At 39.7% G+C, this 21,373-nt stretch overlaps 1 protein-coding gene across 19 annotated transcripts in view; it reads left to right on the top strand.

The window, feature by feature from the left end:
- Positions 1-21,373, top strand: part of RABGAP1L (RAB GTPase activating protein 1 like) — a 245,480-nt gene that overhangs the window by 155,821 nt on the left and 68,286 nt on the right. For all 19 annotated transcript variants that reach the window (XM_065070826.1, XM_065070831.1, XM_065070830.1 and 16 more), the window contains 3 exons: positions 987-1,112; positions 2,468-2,611; positions 16,944-16,985. In XM_065070826.1, coding sequence (XP_064926898.1) covers positions 987-1,112; positions 2,468-2,611; positions 16,944-16,985 — 312 coding nt within the window. The remainder of the gene's footprint in view (positions 1-986; positions 1,113-2,467; positions 2,612-16,943; positions 16,986-21,373) is intronic.

Below are 21,373 nucleotides of genomic sequence, written 5' to 3' on the forward strand. Positions count from 1 at the left end.
ATTTGATAAGGCGTTGGCAAGAGGCTGAATGAGCGAATATACTAAAAGGTCAAGAATTGTCATTCTTGATACTCAATAATTGTTTTTATTTGTTCCAATCTGGTGCTTGCAAAAGAAAGGTTGCTTTTAAATGTGACTGAAAACCTGGTTTGGGGTGTGCGGTGACTCTGCGTGTTCCTGTCTCATTATTGCGTTACCTGAAGGTGCTGGGGCGGAGGGGGAGTTAGAATCATAGAATCGTTAAGAGTTGTCTGATCGATGGAGGTTTCATGACAAACTCAACTTTCAGTTGAGAAATGTAACTGGAGAGCGGCTCACACAGCTCGTCTGTAGTGTCGCCTTCTACAGCTCGGCTGGATGAGAAGTGTTGGTCGAAATGGAATAGGGGTTATTGGAGATAGGGCTTCTGAAAAAGTCGTGATGTAATTAGGTGGGATCAGCCCCAAGAGCTTTGGTTGGTACTGAAGGCAAAATTTGTTATTTCCCTATTCATCCGACTTCAGAGAGTTTGATGTCCCGAGGTTTGGATAAAAGTAGATGAACCTTATACTCACTAAAGGTTTGTTATACCTTAGGTCTCCGCTAAAGGTCTTTTAACCAAGTCCTTCTCAGTAGAAATCAGTGTTGTGGCCTTTTTCTTTCCTCCTTTTCTTCACAGCTGAGACCCGTGTCCTGGTTGTTCAGCAGAAAGAGTATGATGACCATTTTGCTGCTGTAGGGCTGTATACTGCCATTAACCTGCAGTATGATCCTGCATTTTCTTCAAAGCAGGTTGTACAGAGCCAAATCAAGGTGCTCATCAAGCAGAATAGTCCCCTGGAGATTTTAGTTGCTTAATTCTTCATTCAGAGTGTTTTGCTGAAAATGTTAATATATCTCTGATTCTGAGTTTATCAAGCATAAGGTATTTGAGTGTGTGTATTTGTGTAAGGAATTTCCAGCCTCGACGCCTATATAAAATGATGGTTTTGTATTTTTCCAAGCAGATGCCGGAGGAGCAGGCATTCTGTGTGTTTGTGAAAATAATGTATGACTACGGCTTGAGGGACCTCTACAGAAATAACTTTGAAGATCTCCATTGCAAATTTTTCCAGCTGGAGAAGCTAATGCAGGTGGGGCCAGGGTAACAAATGCTTCCACTTTTATAAATGGAATTACTGACACGAAGAAGAGATTAATGCTTTGCAAGCTACTTCACAACAATGCCCCTCTCCTTTTAGAGGTGGAGTAGAACCAAAGCAGGGAAGCTTAATATCTGGATCCAAGTGTTGCGAGTCAGATTTATTTCTAATGTATTTTGTCTTTTGTATACCAGTCTTGCTACTAATCTTTGGATCCAAGCGAAGTAGGCACCTTGTTTGGTTTTTTCCCCCCTCTCTGTGTTTGCTTATTCTCTCTCTTCCCTGTTTTGTGATGTTGCTTAGAGAGAATGTCTCTGTTCTATTAAGGCCAAAATATCTTTTGGGCTGCCACCACCAGTGTCCTACTTTCTGTGAATTATGTCGCTGGTTAAGAGGTCCGACATATCAGGGCACCCTGTCGCTTGTGAAATACGAATCTGGTGTAGGTCATTTTATAGATTTTACTGTGTTTTCAATACGTTGTTCTTTTTTCAGATGGAATTATTTCATAGAGCAATTTAACATAAATAAGCAGCTTCAAGTTTTACACATTGTTGTTCTGACTAATGAGCAGTTACAGTCCGTTAAGGTTTGACCTGCGCTTCTGTGAGCACAGTGAAAGCGGCTGCTGGAGTCAGCTCCTACAGATGACCATACGCACCTCTGTGAGATAGATTAAAACCAAACAAAACAGACCACTGTTAATTTAATGATATTTTTTTCTCGGTTGTCAAATGGTGCCTATTTCCTACTTGGTGGAGTAGAATTACATAGTAATTAATTTGATACTTAACTTTGGCATATGGTCCTCTCAATATTTACATATGTTAACAAAGATTTCTACTTTATTAACTGAGTATTAATATATAAGCATTGTACAGTAGGATTATTAGTGTATGTTTTGTGCTGCTTATACGTGTTCCTTGTTCGAGAAATTGTCTGCTGGAGTTGCTCTGTTGCTTTCAGGCTCTGCAAGGTGAACTCCTTGTTCTTGTATCTTGTGTTTTTTTAGCAGAAGCTTTTACAGCAAGACAGTGAAAGAATAACTTAAAAATATAGACCATGCGTGACAGATTTCACAACCACTTTGCCTTTCGACTCTTGAAGTTTCTAAGTATAATCTCAGTACATTATTTGATACTGTGATAGAATCCACAGTACAGATCTCTTACTAAAAACTGTAATCATGCGCACTGAAATTTATGAATTTCCATCACTTAAAAGAAGGCAGGATTGGACTTTGTTGTGTTTTTCAGTGTTTAGCAACCTGGTACTGACTGGCAGCATAGATGATGACCTCGCATTAATGAGTAATACTGAAGCATGTATGTTTTCCTTTTCTCCAGGAGCAGTTACCCGACTTGTACAGCCATTTCTCAGACCTCAATCTGGAAGCTCATATGTACGCATCCCAGTGGTTCCTCACTCTTTTTACTGCCAAGTTTCCACTCTGCATGGTCTTCCACATCATTGACTTACTGCTCTGCGAGGTAAACATAGTCGAATCAGAAAGCCTTTCCTTCACCCCACAAATGTTTCCTCTCTTTTTATTTCATTTTGTTGGAGTCATTGACTGTTTAATTTCAAAATGCGTGTAACTGAATTATGTAGAAACCATGGTTGTATTGGAGAGAAGATGTTCGGTGGGATGTGGGTTTTAAAATTAGAACTGTGGATTGCCTCATTCTTTGCTAAAGGTTCTAATTAAGAATATCTGATGCACACATCTGTTCTTCATTTGATTTGTTAAATAATTTATTCAAAGTTAGGAATTCTAATACCTAGTAGTAAAAGCCTAGCAGGCTTTTAGAGACAGAGCTCTCTAGATTGTCTGATTCAGTGCCCAAAGACAGCACAGGTATTGCAAGTTGCTTTATGGCCGGATATTAAACAAATAGTGAGAACTACCAAACAGCACAGTCGAATGAAGCTCTTCTTATTGTTTTACCCTATTTCAATAAGGAACGCATTACTCCAGATACAAAATGGTATGTTTTTGTATTGTAAACCTATCTGCACTTCCTTTGGAAAAAAAGAATAGATTGATAGTCTGGAATGTTTGTTTTAGTAAATTATTAGTACTTGCTTTTGTCACCAGGAAGTCAGGGCATCTGTGGAATTAAACCTGCTTTTGAACCTGCCACTGATTTCCTCTCTGGTTTAAATGGGTCACAAATAAAAAAGACAATTTTAATTTCAAAGGACTTAATGAGTATGAAACACTCTTGACTCTAGTTCATTCTGTTAATTTTTACTGTGAAGTATTTTACTTGCAAATTTTCAGGCTTGCTGCACGTCTAGATAGCATTTAGCATTAAATATTGTCCAGTACTCATAATGCAATCTTTTTTTTTCCTTAAGAATATTGCTTCTTCTGCATATCGGTGCTCAGTTATCAAAGAGGTGGGTTAATACCACCGGATATCCGAGTGTGAAAGGTAGTAATGGCAATTTCACATTTTCATATAAACATCTGAGCTCTCTTTCTTTCACAATGTCTTGATTATTTGAAGTAAGCAAACAGAAAAAGCAGAAAGGTTGTTAGTTTTTCTGCTCTTTGTCATCTTCTCTGCAGAGATGGTCGTGCAGCAAATGAACACAATCCCTTGATCACTTTTGAGTCATTAGTTAATTTTCAGAATGAGCTTCTGGTGTGGATTTCCTCATTCTTTGTCAGTTCAGTTTATTACATCATTCTGATCTTGATGTAGAGATACTCTGAGAAATAACCGTTGGAAGAGATCGTTTGTCAAGAAGTACAGAACCTCATTTCATAGTGGTGATTATTGTGATAGCGGCCTAGTTACATCCTGGCCAAAGCTCCTGCGCTTTTTATTGTATTAAACTTGATGATGAAATATGCTGAAGAAGTCTTTCAGTCATGCTTAATATAGATTTAATGTTTAGAATGAAAAAAATAGGAACAACTCTTAAAGCATTTGCATTCACCTCACATCTGGCAGTGTTTATCTCAGCGTGTCTGGAGGAGTTACTCTGGGAAAGAAGGTGAAAGAATCCCAGAAGAAAGTGAGAGAGTCTGCTAGAGAAAGGGAAACTTGTTAGTGTTTGTAGTCACATAAGGCTAAAGGAACCTCTTTTACAACAGCTAAAAATAAACCCAGAATGGTAAGAAAATGGATTTCAAGTGAGATGATACATACAGACATCTTGAGAAACAGTGGGGCAGCGTGTAGACAACACACTGAGGCGGCAGCGCAGGCCAGCGGAAAACCGCTCCGGAGATGCATGAGTCAACCCGCCTGAAGCGACAGGCGCTCCTGAGAACTGTGGGAGGAGCGTAGATTAAAAATGTATTAAAATAAAAATCTAGTTGGTCCTCATTATAGAACAAAAATAAAATCTGAAGGCATATGGCCATAGACAGAATAAGAAAGAAACCATTCCTAAATGGAGGACTGAAATCATACAGCAGAGCTGTCTGTCCAGGCAGCCTCCAGAAGGAGTAATGGAGCAGTCAAAAAGGAATGTTGTTCTGCATCTAATTGTTCTTTTCTTTATCTCTGAACAAACAGCATGCCTGTAATGCCGCAACTGGAAGGAGAAAAAACAGTTGCAGCTGCTACCAGTGGAATGTATTCTTCTGCAAAAAAAAATCCTCAAAATCAAAAAGCTTTTGATGTGAACTACCTTGTATTTTTAAAACAAGCTTCCAGCCTTCTCATTAATTTGTCATAGATACAGATGAATTTTAAATAGCCTTCAACTTCCTTCCTGACCGTGCTTTCTCCACATCCCTGTCCTGTCTGTCGGTGACAAAACATTTACATCCTATGCAACTCTTTTATGAACAGAAAATATTGGGGGAAGAAAAACAACCGGAGTCATTGCTGAATGGGAGCTGCCAACTAGTCATTCCAAGGGAGCCTCTCTGGTCCCTGTGAAAATATTGGAAGTGTGGATGAACAACTGGTGTCAACCAAGGGTTTTTGGATGGGATTTGTCATTTTAGTTCTTGGCTGTGGCTGGAAGAGTGAAATTGGTCCTTGTAGATATTCTTTAACTCTCGATGCAGAGAGGACAGATTCCTGTTGGAAACGCTGGAGTTGTGCAGGAAGCCAGGGAGGTACGCTGCCTCACCTAGGAATAAATAGTTACATTTATGATGGGAATTACGTTTTATTGAGAAATTTTTTAAATCTCATCAAAGCTCGTGTCATTACGGCTGAGGTCTTTTTATCATTTTCTCATTAAATGACTTGATAGGAGGAACTATTTTATTTAAATTTATATAAATTTGGGACTTGCTGTGGTTCTCTATGTGACTGAACTCTTTTATCCCATTGTCTTCCTCTGACCTTCTTTATTTTTAAGCTTTCTTCAGGCTGTTGAGAATGTGGTTCAATGCCCAAATTACCCAAATTTCCAGTGGCCTTAGAATATTGTCTCGATAGGAGAGAATTTGTTATTCAACCTCACCTGGTAATGAGATGGTTTGGAATTCTTTGTATTCCCAATGACAGAAGCTTGAAGAAAATTTTGGACTTGGAGGCTCCACAGTGCCATGGTACATATTTTAAGGCTCAATACTTTGCCTGTAATAAAACCACAAACCTCCTGATGCAGTTGAAAATTTTCATGTGATTACAGCAAACTGCGTGTTTTTGAGCCCGGCTACGTAGATCAATTTTCACGTCAGCATCAGCTGAAGATCATTCTACAGTGTTCCTTTGAGCTGCCTGTTTCAACTGCTTTATATATCTCCTCTCCTGTTGCTATTTCTGTTTGTGTTGAAGAACAACTTTGTTGATGAAATTCAGAGTTGTATTTGGACCTGTCAGTCTTATCCATCAATATGACATGATGTTATTGAACACTTGGTGAGCCTGCTCTGTTTTGCTGTCTCCTTTTGTTCCATTTCGAATTATTTATTTAAAGTCATGCTCAGAAATAGCGACTTGTCTAGGTAAAGCGTGTGTTGCTTAGATAGAGCTGTCCCCGGTGCAACACCTGCACCTGGGTGTTGACATTTAAATTCATTTTGCATTTTAAAATTTACAATTTAATATGAAAATATGTGTTTTGAAAGCACTAATAAGTGACCTTCAGTAGGCATTTAGAAGAGGGGGGAAAAAAACAACAACCAAACCCACAAACCAGTTGGCAGACAATTTATAAGCAATTCTTAAATTTCTGTTATTTTCTCTGCTTAAAAAAGCAAAATATTTTAACTGGTTGTGATATATACAATACTGCCTAAACTGAAGGAGATTGAAAGCTCAAGCTATCATTCCATTCCTAACCTAGAATTTGGGGATGCTATTGGTAACCTCCATGTTAAGTCAATCTGGCCGTTTTCATGTGCGGTTCTTGGGGATATAAAATACTTGAGAATTCTGCTTCTCTCCTTTTAGGGAGTGTATAAAAAACCCTGTTACATGCTGCCTTTTCTGCACTGGCTCAGATATTTGTATATTTTAGTCTCAGTAATTTGTCTCATTACAAAAATTAATAGTTTGACTGCTAAGATGCTGCACTGTGATCAACACTGAATAGAAGGGGATGCAACTGATTATCAGTTTTGAATATGAAATAATTTAATGTTGTCTAATATAGCCAATAACAGAAAAGTGAAACTGCCTTTCACAGGACCACACAACAGCATAGGGGAAGAAGTGGGAACTGAAAGCTACCCTGTTTCCCCAAAAATGAGACAGGGTCTTGTATTAATTTTTGCTCCAAATCTTATTACTTTTTGTACATGTACAGGTGCACGGACAGTATTTAAAGTTACTTCTTTTATTAACTGTAACTAAGACTTAGTTTTGGAGTAGGGCTTATATTTCAAGCATCCTCAAACATCCTGAAAAATCATGCTCGGCCTTATTTTCGGGATAGATCTTATTTTCAGGGAAACAAGGTACATACCATCATTCCGTGGCCTTTGTTGATCAACTATTGCATTCAGAACTTTGTATAAAATAACTTCTGTAATCAATTTTGAGAAACTATCTGTGATAACGAGGACTGATGGGTGTTTTTAAACATCTTTTACGCTGTGAGTGGCTCGGTGCTGGTAAGCGAGCACCTAGTGATAGTAAAAATGCGGCACCACATTGTGTAGATGTGCTCCCCGGGAGCGCTGCTTCCTAATGAAATAATGAAAATCTTAGAAGAATTATAACTATTGGCGCTGAAGATTTGATTTCTGTCTTACGCGTGTCTTGCTGAAGGATGGATGTGCCAGGAAACACTGCGCCGTATGGTATCGCTCAGACGATAAGGCCGCTCGTCTCTGCGTGTTCATGCTAACGGAGTAGTAGATACCATAATAGCCTGCTATTTTTTATCTGTCACTGTCAAATACTTCTGTGATGCCTCCAACAGAGTTGAGAAAGAGCAGATTAACATTTTAATTTATTAAACTTCCTCAGGAATTGAGTCAGGAACAAGCCCACTTCCTCTGTAAATCTGCGCTCAGATGAAATGTGAATTACATAAAATATTGTGCACAGTTGTTTATCTTCTCCAGATCTATAGGGGAAGAAAAATTGAACTTTTTAAAATCAGCTGGTTTTGACACATTGTCTGCATTTGTTAACCCTCCCAGTTATGAATGTTTCAATAAATCTTACAAAACATCAGATTGGGCTTGCTGGAAATGAAATCTCTTTCAGTAACAGCGTATGAAAAGCTAGGCTCAAATTCCAAGTAGGTACAGGTCTGTGCTGAAACTGCCTGCGTTATTTCGGTAATATTTGCAGAGGTAAAGTCAATGTCATACATGGGAGTTGGAAAAGGCTGGAGGGGGTGTTTGTGTTCCTCCTGATGAATTCAGGTGCTTAGACTTTGGCATTTCGACTGTGTCTTTCCTCCTCTCCATTGCTCTTTGCATTACACCTGCTAGAGAGCTCAGTCTCTCTCGGAAATCTTTACATGAAACAGCAGTGGCTGATAAAGAGACTGGAAAGGTTTTATTTCCAAGACTGGTAGCTTGTAATTAGTCTAAGAAGCAAGAGAATAGGTTATCTCTCAGGCTCCAGATAGAAGACCAGAATTTGAACATGCATGTCCAGTGGTAATGCTGGTTTGCTACATTCAAGCATCTGTGGACATGTCAATCATAACCTTTTTTTTGTTGCAAAAACTTGAGGTCTGCAATGGAGTTTGCTCAGGTTTTCTGGCCCTGGATGTTTCGCTTCTATGTATTTAGATTTAAAGCCATGCTAAAAGGAATTTTATCATCGTTTCTCTGATGACTCCAGCTGTATTCTACTAGTTTTTCTTTTCAGTACTAGAACAGAAATTAAAGTAAAAGGACAGAAAAAAGGATGCAGTATTTGATTGTGTGTTTGATGGATGAGGAACTTATTTTAAAGTTTTTGTATATGTGTGTTTAAAACTTTCAGATTGTAATGATAAAGAATTCAAAGTTGTTTTCAAACTGAAAGTCGTAAGTGGAGGTGTTGGGATGTGAAATCTCAATCAACAGCAGAAATCTTTGAGGTATCTAATGCAGTGTTGTGTATTGCCACGGGGACAGGGGAGCACCAAATGCTCTGTTAACTTTTAAAGCTACACAGAGTTTATAAGAATTCAAGCTTGGACTGAGAAGGGTATTTTAATAGAGTACATCTAAGATGTTCTTGGAAAGCCACAGGGTTTAATATAACGCTTTACACTATGTTGTCCAGCTGTTCCTGTGAGCATCTGTAATTTATGTATCTTCCATTCAGAGCTACAGCTTGTTTATCCCAAAAATAACAAGGCTGCTGATAAATACTCAGCGTGAGCAAAGAAAACACAGTCTCACAACAATCTGCAATTCAAGATAACTTCTGTGAACAGAAGGTACCTTTTTGGTGATGCCGATAAATGTTGTTGGTCCTAAAATGCTGAGGCTGCTTCCGCTTCAGAAAATGCTTTAAGATACAGGTGACAAGTTACAGAAGATGAGGGACCTAAATGAGTGATCTGGTTTATGCCTTCGAGGGGAGAGACATCTGATGCCATGTCACAGCCTGTCTCTGAATTACTTTCCCCATTGCGACTGAAATATTTTAGCCATTTAGTAGTTGATGTGCACTTGGTTGGTTTTTCTAGGAATACAGTAAATTTCCATAATGCTTACTTAACACCAGTGCCATCTGCTGTATTTGAATAGCAGCGTGTTCTAAAGCAGTCTTGGCAGTCCTCAAAAATGCTTCAGAAATAACTGAAGGAAAGCATCACAAATGGGAGAGAGATATTCCATGAGCAAATCCAGAAAACTAAGCTAATTTGGGGACTGTTTTTGAAAAAGAGGGTGGTGCAGTCTGTCTCTGCCAAAACACCTTCCATTAATTTGTGCTTGGAATCTGAGGCCACACTGAATTTTCAAAGTACAGCACTGTGGTGCAGAAGAAAAAGAGAGAAGGGAGAAGCAAATTTTTCCCCTGAGGGTGGTGAGAGCCTGGCCCAGGTTGCCCAGAGAGGTGGTGGATGAACCATCCCTGGAGACATCCCAGGCCAGGCTGGACGGGGCTCTGAGCAACCTGAGCTGGTGAAGATGTCCCTGCTCATGGCAGGGGTGGCACTGGATGAGCTTTGAAGGTCCCTTCAACCCAAACTATCCTGTGATTCTAAAGCGAAGAGTGACTGCTGAGCAGATCTGATGGAGAGCAAGGAAGCAGGACTGTGGATTCAACGTGGGCACGAATTGTGTTACGTGACCACATGTAGAGGGGCAGGGAGATAAGGTTCTCTGTCAGGAGATGTTCTGAACTCCTCACCTTGTCTCCCCTCAAGGAGACTGGGCACTGGAAGATTCTGGACATTTCTCACAACCATTCTCTGTTTCCATACGAGAGCTGGCAGACCCGTCTTATCTACAGAGATACGAGGCCTTTCTTTCTGTCCTCGTCGTATGTGGATGGTGAGGCCCTTGATGTCTAGTGTGCATTCAGTCCCCCTTCATTGTCCACATATTAATCAGGTTTGGAAAGAGGGAAAGGAATGTCTAAAGCCCCTATAATTTAAACCTCTGAAAACCAGGAAAGTGGTCTTTTTATATGGCCTGGTTAGGCAAACAGAGAAAGCACGCTGCCAGGCCCTAACCAGCTGCCTGCGATTTAGGAACAGGCCGCTGAGAAATACCCCATGTCAGGGAGCAGTTTGATATGTGCAAGTGATTTAAAGTTAGCTTTTATCCTGTGAGAACAGTCACAGAAGCTGGAGAGGAAAAAGCACTAATCTCATAGCACTCTTTACCTTCAATCAGCCGTAGCAACATCTCAGCAGCAAATTAGTGGAAGTCACCCACAACATGTAAACATTCACTAGCACTCCTAAATGCCATTCATTTCTGTTGAAAGCAACCAACCAACCAAAATTTCATGTGAAATCATACTAATGCAGGTTTATGGTTGCGTGGTAGTATTATTTATTGTGTGCCTTTTCATGCTGCAAAATACAGAGAAGTGACACAATAAGTACTGAACCCCATGGTGCCATTTTTACCATTTCCCTGGTACCTGTTTATCTAATAATTCAGTCAACTAGTTTTAATTTGGTTTGTTTAGTATTCACAGCATCATAGTATCAAGATGGGGATTCCTGTATTTTCTTTTCTTCTTTCTTGTGTTACGACGTTTCCTGTTGTGAGTTTTTGCAGTAAGCAATGTCTATGGGGCCACAGGGGGAAGCCCAGTCTGAGAGGCTGGCATTAACATGCATTAACAGCAAGATCTCTATGCAATTTGCTTTTTCTTTTTTTTCTGTCTAACATAACTGTTTAGCAAGCAAGCTGTATCTGTTGCTCATACAAAGCTTGCTGGTTTATGTCATGCCTTATTTGAATGAGAGTTAACCTTTCTTTGCCTTAGTTGTCTTGTCATTGGACTAGAATAAATGTACAAGATGTACAAACTGTATCTGAGGAAAAGATGTTAATTAATGTGCATATCCCTGCAGAGCGTGGTCCAAGTCTGCCTTACTTAAAAAGGGAAAATTGAGCTTCAGACCCATATATTTATGTTGTCAGCAAAATACATACATTTGTGACATTCCTAAAGTTTATTGTGTGCTCTCAACATATTAGAGTTGCCAAACGAATGTTTTGCTGGAAGCAATCCAAAACATAAATAGAATTTTAATTTTCCTTTAGAGTTTGTAACCCCAATTACCCTCTGTAGCTCCTTTGAAAGAGTGTGCAACTGAACACATAATTATGAAACACTTTCGAATTATGAAACAATGTCAAATTAACTTCAGCTGAATAGCTAATCTGTCCTAAAAAAAAAATTCACTTGTTAGAAAGCTGGAACAGATTAACTTGTTCTCCTGATTGCACATCATGCGAGCCTTGAGACTTCTCAGACCTTGAAGAGCTGCTCAGCTGATTTTCCCATTTATCTTCTTTACCTGGTGCTGAACTTGAGTGAATATTGTATCGGGATCTTCACTTTTTCCTCGTACATGTCATGCATACCTAGGAGCAAAACCGCAGATAAGGCACTAACTTTAAATGAATTTTCTGTATATTTTTAAGAGATTCATTTCCTATTGTTTGTCAAAATGATGCCCTGTAACCAGAGGAAGGTCTGTCAGATGGTGTGGGTTGGAGAGGGAGAAGTGCCAGTATTTAATACACCCTCCCTTCTCCCAAGGCTTCCGTCATTAAAGAGAAGCTTTAAAACAGGAGATAAATTGCACAGTTGTCCCCCATGCAAATGGTGTCCAGGTACTAGCTGATTTAATAGTTTGGCTTGACTCTTTTGTCAGCTCCAGACTTGGCTTGTGAGCTTTGCCAGTTCCAAGTTATAGGTTTCTTCCCTGTAACTCCTTTTTTTCCAGTCTCTGGGTAGATTTGCTGGGTCAGATGGATAGATACACCTCCTCCCTTCTAAAGGAAACCGCGAGCATCCTTTCTGGCACAGAGGTCTCACTCAATACAAACTGGATAGTACAAAATCTGATTTTTACCGTTCTCTGTTTGCTGTCCGTTGTTCCTAATCTTTTCAGGCCTTTTTGAATGTCATTTTCTATCAAAGTGCAGAGGGACTCAAACTGAGGACTCCTCAAAGAGAGCTTCTATGTGCAGAAGGAACCTTGGCCTCAGAGGGGGTTAAGGAACGGTGAAAATCTTTCACTAGAAGAGAGTTACCATAATGAGATTCCCACTTATTTTCAGCCAGCCTTAATTTCAGTGCACATGTATCATTTGCAGTTGAAGTGTTTCATTTTTACGGTCTTACGAGATGTACTTTCGCTGTTTTGCCCATGAGAATGGTAGCTGCAACCTCTGCTGGAAATGACCGTCTTTTGACATTTCATCTGAACAAGTACATGTTTCTGTGAAGCCCAATCTTAGTGAGTTAAACGGTGACCTACTGGGTGGTGAGTGTTCATCCCAGTAGGTGTAAAAGGGTTCTTCTCCAAAACTGTGCTCTTTCTTCCTGAGTAAGTGCTGCCCTATGGAGGTCTTTATAGGACAGAGAACAATCAGCGTGGCAGTCAGCAGGAGACATTAGGAGGATGTATGACAGCACAAACTCTAAATTTTTCCCTTTCTTGACCCTTAACTTACCATCTTGACTGCAGCGTAGTCAAGAGTTCATAGAATAGTTTGGGTTGGAAGGACCTTCAAAGCTTATTGAGTCCCACCCCTGCCATGAGCAGGGACATCTTCACCAGCTCAGGTTGCTCAGAGCCGTCCAGCCTGGCCTGGGATGTCTCCAGGGATGGGGCATCCACCACCTCTCTGGCCAACCTGGGCCAGGCTCTCACCACCCGCAGGGGCAAAAATTTCTTCCTCACGTCCAGCCTGAATCTCCCCTGCATTAGTTTAAAACCATCACCCCTTGTCCTGTTGCAACAGGCCCTGCTCAAAAGTCTGTCCCCATCTTTCTTATCGACCGCTTTTAAGTACAGAAAGGCCACAATAAGGTCTCCTTGGAGCTTCTCTTCTCCAGCTGAACACCCCAACTCTCTCAGCCTGTCCTCCCAGCAGAGCTGTTCCAGCCTCGGATCATTTCTGTGGCTCCTCTGGCCCCTCTCCAACAGGTCCATGTCTGTCCTGGTTTTATTAAAAACAAGTTTCTCTTTTAATGAATTTGCCTGTCAGCTAAAGCTCTCATATTGGTTGCATTTTCCTGGAAAACCAGATACATGTTTTGGTAAACGTAGCAATGAAATGCGAGGTTATTGATAACGATTGATGCACATCTCGCGAGAGGGGCAACGAGAAACAGGTGACCAAGAAGCTGACCAGTGGAATATAACATCCCATTCACGTGAATACTTCATATAAAAGGGGGAGATCACGAGGATCTCATCTCTTTTCCTTAAGTCGACATTAGGAGAGGACCTTGCTAGTCATCCCTGCGAACTGAGGCCTAGCGACAGACTGAATCCCGCTCCGGTTGGCTGCAGAGTCCAACCCAGGATTTCGGGTGCCGGCTCTGCAGTTGCTGGGGTTTTCAAGATTGGTTTTGTATATTTTGTATTACTTTCTCTATTCTTATTAGTAGCATTAGTAAAACATTTTTAATTCTTCCAACTCTCTTCTCTCTGTCCTTCTTTCCCTTCCGATTGCCTGTCCTTAGTGGGAAGAGGGGGCTACCAATTCATCTGCCACAGTTTTATTGTCACCCCGCAGTCAAAATCTCTACACCTGTGCTGAGGACCCAGAGCTGGACACAGCACCCTTCTAAAGATCTTTTAAAAATCTTTTTAATGATCTCTTAAAGAGTCATCTGCTTTGGGATGGGCTTGTTCCTTCTCCAGAACTCCTGAGCTTAATGAGATCTGCTAGAACACTCAAGGCCTCTACATAAGATTAAGAGGCGTCTTAAATTTAACATCTGTTGGAAAATAAAGAAGACACTGTGCAGATGCTGAACTGGGCAGATAAGGCTCTAGGAGAGGCTGTCAAAGAACATGCTGGTGTTGTGCAGAAGGGCGATTGCAGGCTGGGTGGAGGATGATGTTTCTGAGGCTGCAACTCCTCCTTCCTTCACGCTGTAGCAGCAAAGCCTCTCAGGTTGAAAACCAAGAGAACGGCCATATAATTGAGGAGCGATGTGACATGATGACAAGCCCTTAACCATTCCTCTCCTCTTAGCACAGTTCTTGTCTAGTAAGCGTGTATTTTTAGCTCTGACTGGTTTATATTAAAAAATAGCAACTGTTTAGGTAATTATGAACAACTTCCACATTTGCAAATTTTTTAGAACATTAAGATGAAATCTGCATGATATTAAAGCATTTATTTCCAAATGCCTAGTTAAACAGATGACCTTTGATTTTAAAAAGTAATTATCCAAGACTTATTTAATATGGACTCCCTTCTCTTTCCCCGTGTGGATGATTTGTATGTACTTTCATGTTTCCATTATAGAATTGCTGGAGGGACATTACAAGCCATGATTTATGTGTCTGGTGCACATTGGTATTTTTGGTCCTTGTTCTAAAATAGATTAAAAAGTTTAAGCTGAATCTTATAAATCAGCATGTGGCAAATGAAGTAAGTTTTTATAGAAGGGATTGTGGAAAAATGAGCTGAGCCTTCTTGTTCGTAATCATAACCATGAAACTTGGCTAAGTCAGAATAGCCTTGCCCGCGTTACAAAACAATCACCCGTGAGCTGCCCCTTGCCTGGTGGGGCAAAAAAAGAGCTGGGGATCCTCAAGGCAGGAGGTTTTGCTATCTGTGTGAGGAGTGGTCATGTAAGAACAGTGCCAAGGGAGAGCTGGATTACTTGGCCTTCAGAAATGATGTGAGTTTCAGGCAGGGCAGAAAAAAATATAGAAAGTAAATGGAAACTGGGTGTGTTGCGTGTTGGTTGGTTGTGGGTTTTTTGTGTGTTATTTGTTTGTTTGGTTGGTTTTTGTGTGTTTTTTTTTTTCCTTGTAGTGCTATCAAATAGACAGGACACTAATTGCTCAGTAATCCCACAGTTGCACATAGTGGTCCTAGTGAGAAAATAATAAAATTGGATCAGCCAGTTAGTTAATAAGAAAACAACCAGTTAGTTAAAAAGAAAAGACAGTATGTGTGCTGGCTTGTAGTTATTACTCTTATTTATAGTGTGTACATTCATACCAAATCCTCCCTGGTAGGAAGTAAAAGTTGTTAATGTCATGACTGTGTGGAATTAACTGGGGGCTTCAGATTGATACTTGGAATAAAGCTGAGAGCACTATAAACTTCATTTTCCGCTGCTGGTGCTCCAGTATTATCAGTGTCATGTCTGAAATTCACAACCAGACATTCTTGTATTAAAATGAGGTATAAAAAGCAATATAACTGTTGTTGTACTTGAAATATTTGTTATCCCGTTTGGAAGAAGAGCTTCATCTAAATGAGCTGGAGTTCAGTCTTGCTACAATTGTGACCTCTAGTGGAAAAAGTCAGTTTGTTACCATAATGATAACACATCGAATTGCAGAGTAATTCACGGAATGTTGCAATATTCATTATGTGTAATGTCGTAGCATTTCCAAGACTCATTAATGGTAGAATCCCTTCAAGGTGACATCCTATCCATATATAAAAAAAAAAGACAGTTTCTTCCCAAGGATGCCTCTGAAAAGTCTCTGCAGATTTGTATAAAAGCCGATTTTTACAGAAATACGGTCTCGGGTTTCAGGAAGAAGTTTGGAAAAATACTCAATTTCTCAATACAGAAATTTCTTGGAGAAAATTCCTTTACAAAAAGTCTTGTTACCCCACAACAATTTGTATTGCGGTGACTGTATCACTTGTGTGCAAATCTGTTGAGTCACTTTCAGATACCAGCTCTGAAGGACATCGTAAGTAAAGATTTATCATGCCGTGATTATCAGGCAGGCAAGAAGATTTGTAAAATATAATCTAGGAAAACAGTCTGAACACAAAGTACGTAATACAGCAAACATGGTATTTTTCATATTTGGATGAACACAAAGACATTTGTAATCTAAAATAACCAAGATTTGGAGAGTCTCTTCCGTCGGTAGAGGCTGCCCGGGCTGCATTTCCAAAGGGGACCCCAGGGGCGTTTCATTCAGGCTGCTCCAAAGGAGCCTCGTCCAGGGGACTTTCCTCTGAAAAAATCTTGAGGTCTTTGTTGTCAAAATGAAAAGAAGTTGAATAGGAGCAGAGGAGTGATATTTCATATTTTTATATAAAACAAGTGAAAATGTAGCCTTTTCCACCCCTCTGTAGTAAATCAGTGGAGCGCTTTTTGCTTTCTTGATTTTTTTAAAAATAATCAGACGTTGCCATTTTATTATTTACTAAATGGATTTCTTTGCGCTTGTTTTGCCAGCTTTTATAAACTAGAAAGCAGACTATTTGATATAGACATCAATTTGCCGACCTATGAAATGGTTTTGATTTTTGGTTGAGAACAGAAAAGAGGTGTATTTTGTACTTGATTTTGTGTGTCTGCGTGGGTTTTTTTGTTGTTCTTTTGTTTTAATTTAAGCATGAAAGATTGTACGTGATTAATCAAAGCTAAACTCAGTTACTTAGCAAAAATCCTATCAACTAGATTATTTATTACATTCTCTTGATGCTCTGCTTGTTACAATATTCTGCACCGTTCATGAAAACCAGCATCGATGGGTATGAAACGATGGAGGGATGTCCCGTCATACCCAGAGCAGCCAATGGATTGAACAGTGAGATTCCAAAAGCTCCAAGGAGCCGTCGTCTTCCCTGGATGGGAGTTTGGAAACTGCCTTGGGGCTTTAATGCTGAACTTTGAAGTGTAGCAGGGAAAAGAGAAGCATTCCCCAGGGATTTGCAGCATCTAGTTATGATGCCACGTGGAGATAAGTAATGGAGAAAAGAGATTTGTATGCTGGGACTGATTGAAGTCTTTTTCTTCTTATTTTCAGGGTATGAACATCATCTTCCACGTAGCCTTGGCTCTTTTAAAGGTAAGTCATTGATTAGAAGGTTTTTAAATTGTATTTTAATAAACTGTAGGGAATATTTTCATAGCTTAATATGTCGTGTCTAAGGGAACAATAACAGTGGTACCTCTGGAGGAAGGAACAGAGGAGAAATATCCTCTATTTGGATACAGACGTCTTCAAAACTGTGCTTATGGTAGATCTGTTTTTATTAAAGTTAATCATGTCATAAAGTTCCTGGAACGAGTGCAGTCTAAGGATTTAAATGTCTCATGTGTAATTACTATTGAGAAAACAACTTCCATTCCACAGCGTATTTGTTTTGTGGCTGGGTTCTTTCATATAAATACTTAAGAAATGTGAGCGGATATTATTTGGTATCAAATGTATTTGTAATGTCAGGAGAGGAATAGAAGGATTTTATAATATGAGGAACTTCTGCCTTTGGCTGCAACACAGAATTTACCTAAATAAACAAACCCATTAACTTACAGGTAAAGCATTGGCCCTTTTGATGCCAGTGAGACAGTTCCAAGTTAACTTACATTAACCTCCACAGGTTGGCGCTGGTTGAAATCTGGTCCACGTGCAGGCACGTGCTGTGGAATTTGAAATGACTCCTTTGGTTGGAATATAATTTGACCTCAATATTTTAGGTTAAAGCTCAGGGCAGAGCAGCCTGTCACTCCTGACACAACCACCCCATAACATGGGCACAGACCAGTATCGTCTGACTGTTGCTTGTCCTCCAGCGTGTGTTCCCAGCAAACAGCTACTAGTTGAGCTGTTTGGTAAAGAATAATTCTCAGAGACTCAGTTTCTGCAGCACAAAGTCCGACAGCAAAAATGCTCCACACCAAGAGTGCGTATGTGTATATATGTTTATATATATATATATATATGCTGCTGCTGTGAACAGAGCAAATGAAAATTTCAAAACACATATATTTTCATTTAAGGGTAAGTAACTTCAGTGAAGTACATCAGTGTAGGTATGAGATAGTATGTAGTGTTATGGTAAAGAAATGTCCGAAATAACTTGTGTTTTGCACTAACACAGTTAATGTGTCAAATGCTGGTGTGACTTTCTGTGGTACGTGAGTATACGTATGAAATGCATTCACCTATAAACAGGGAATTTGTTTAATGTATGTTCCTGGGAAGTGCTTCTACACAAATATAAATTTGTAAAAAGCGGGGGGAAGTGTGTGCTGTTTTCTTCCTGTTTCATATTTTCTTTGCAACTACGGGGGCTTGTTAGTCTTCTGGGTTTAAGACCACTATAGCTAAAGGGAAATCTAAGAGGTTATGGCATGATAGATAGTAAAGAAGCAAACCGAACATCCAAGCAACATGCAACAGGTAATGCTGCCACAGGAGCAGGAACAGGTTCTGAAAAGAGGTAGAAATACCAGCTTATAGATCTTAAAACACCTCAGGGTTCCTGCTGCTGCTGGTCTGAACGGTTCAGCTGAGCTGAGCAGCAGAACGGCTGCTTAGAAAACGTGGCAAGGGTTGCAAAGGACTAAAGTAAGGCCTTGACTCATGGATGTTCTGTTGCAAATAGGGGTTTTCCTTTGCATTGAATGATTAACCCAATTTCCTTGAACAGAAAGTGCTCAATCTTGTTCATTTGATATATGATCTACAACATGCTGTTGATCCAGTTAAACACACACACACACACACACACATATATACACACACACATATATATATATACACATGCAATATGTCATATATGCCTGTTCCAGCAGTAATGGGCTCAAAATGGTAGGGGAGGTGTCCTGAGAAAGTGTTTCTGTATTGCAGTCAAAAACAAGTACAAGGGAAATAAAGTAAGAAAAGATTCCAAGTCGGAAACACTCACATAAGAGCACAGTTCCATATTGGTACAAAGATGGAGCTGATGGTTATGGACAGTCGAATCAGCGTGTGATTTGCTGTCAGTGGGAATTGCTGTTCTGAAGTAATCTTTTTTCCTACTCATAATCACTCCTAATTATTAGAAACAAAATGGTTTAGCATACCTGTCTTTTTAAATTAGAGAAATTGAATGTGTGTGCCGCAGATCAACCACTTTAAAAAACCTGTGTTTCTTGTTTCTCTCTGATTCTGAAGCGGGTGAAAACTACTCCAAGGATTTGGTTTTTGTTAAAACAGAGCATTTATTCTCTCATCTGCAATCTTTGTGATTATTTTTAATTTGGATGAGGGAATCCGTCACCAGTGGAACATTGGAATCTTCGCTGTACAAATGCTGTTTTCCTCACTGCTTTGTGAAGCTTGTGCCTCACAGTCCCTCATTAAATAGCAGCAGAATAGAAGGTCTTATCTGGAACTCCTTTTACTCCATGCAGTTTCTCACTGTTACAACCAGCTGCTCCTATTCCAAGTGAATGCTCGTTAGTTTTGAAATGACAGCACTACTTCTGTGACCAATTACCCGAGACATCTTGATGCAGTCATCTTTGGAAAATAAACATGTATTTAAGCCACGAGGGGAATCCTTTCCCTTTCCCACATTCCGAGTATGATTGTAGCAATGAGCAGCTAGAGGATTAAACCTCTTTAGCTATGGAGACCGTAATTTGTGATAGGGTATTAATGTGATTTCTTATCAAAGGAAAAGCACGGTCTTTTCTTTCTCTAGCATCCAAGTGTTGTATTTTCTAATGCATGTCAGTGCTTTTCGCGTACTCCACAGTGTGCTCACGGGTCGGCCCTCCAGCTGGTGGCATTGTACTTTACACTTGGATATTAATCACTCAGTTACGTCGTGGAGAGGCTGTACCTGAATTAACGTTTAGTAAGCTGAGCTGATAGAAAATCAAATCCCTCGCCTTTCATTTTCTGAGCAGCAGAAAGTATAGTGAAGCACTGGGCTGTGAAAAGAACTCCGGTGTTGGAAAAGGCAGCGTAGAAAACCCGGGTTTAGAACAACTCGGCAAACAAAATTGGTATTTTGATTTATAAAATCCTAAATCAGATCGTTAATTGAGAATGACAGAGGAGAGTGTCCCATTCTGCTGCCAGCATGTCCTGTCCCCTTGGGCATCAACTGCTTGATTTCTTTGTTGGAAATTTAAAAGTATGCATTAAAATATTCACATATGCTAAAAAAAAACAAGAATTTTTTTTTTCATATTTTAATATTTCAGTAATTAGTTTCTTAATCGTCTGTTTCTGATCTTGCTACATTAGCAAAACCAGCTAAACGCATGCTTTTATTTTGGAATTAGCAAACCGAGGTGAATATTAAGATACGTGATTGTGAAGAAATCGGGCTCTAGATTAACTGCTGGTGTACTTGCTCCCTACTGTAAAGGCAGGGAGGAGTGTGCAAGAGTGAACCATGGGGTTTCAAAATAGATCCACGTCCAGACTTTCTTTTGAGGGTTCATCTGCTCATGGAGTGTGATTCAGAACAACACAAGGTCGACGCTTGGTTTGTTGAGCTTTCATCTGGGTGACTGCTAAAAACATATTGCTTAATGCCAGAGGGAAGCCGTAGTTTTGATCAGGAAGGTATATAATATCCAAATTTAAATGGGTAGAAAATAGTTAGAAACAATAATATATTTGTTACTGCTTGTGTTGCCCAGCCAGTGCATCTTTGCCTTACAGAGATTCACTTCAGTACATATATTATCTTAAAAATAGTACTTTTATATATCATTCCTTGAACTCAGGTGAATAGCAGCAGCATTTCTAACAGTAGTTATAAGTTCTCACAGCCCTTATTGCTACAACTTATCAAGTGATAACTGTGTATTACCTAAACAAGACAGTTTTATTTCTTGGTTATTTCTGTTGCTGCTTTTCAGTCTCAACGCTCTTTGTCAGTCTGTGCCCAACAGACTAAGGAGAAGGATGCCAGGTCCAGTGGCAAGGACAGCAGATGTGATGAAATTCAGTATTTGATACAGAAGTATTTGATAAGAAGGATTATTTTTTATCTTTATATCATTCTGTATCTGGACTGAGAAGGACCTCCTGGGCAAAAGAAATGCTCCTCTCTTCTATTATGCCATTATGTGACACGGCATCCGTTTCAAAAACTAGTAACAGCAGCAGTATTGCAGCTGGAAGGCCATTCTCCTTATTGCAGTTTAGATTTATTACTGATCATTTTCCATTCTTCTACCTTTATATCAGCATTGTCCTTTATCTTAAATAGTCACCTTCCAGTGACACTCATGCTGCTGTTTATCACCTTGAATTATTTATAGGTATCATTCATATTGGTTACTAAATAAACCAATATTCCGAGTGTTCTTGAACTCTAAATATCTTAGTAATTCTCTTCTGCATCTCCTTTATTCTGTATTTATCTTTTTAGGGGTGAGTGACTGGACCTTTAAGAGAGGTCATATTATGTTCTCTGTATGAATATTGTGCTTACTATTTCT

The sequence above is a fragment of the Columba livia genome, chromosome 8 (assembly GCF_036013475.1).
Source record: "Columba livia isolate bColLiv1 breed racing homer chromosome 8, bColLiv1.pat.W.v2, whole genome shotgun sequence".
Taxonomy (NCBI): domain Eukaryota; kingdom Metazoa; phylum Chordata; class Aves; order Columbiformes; family Columbidae; genus Columba; species Columba livia.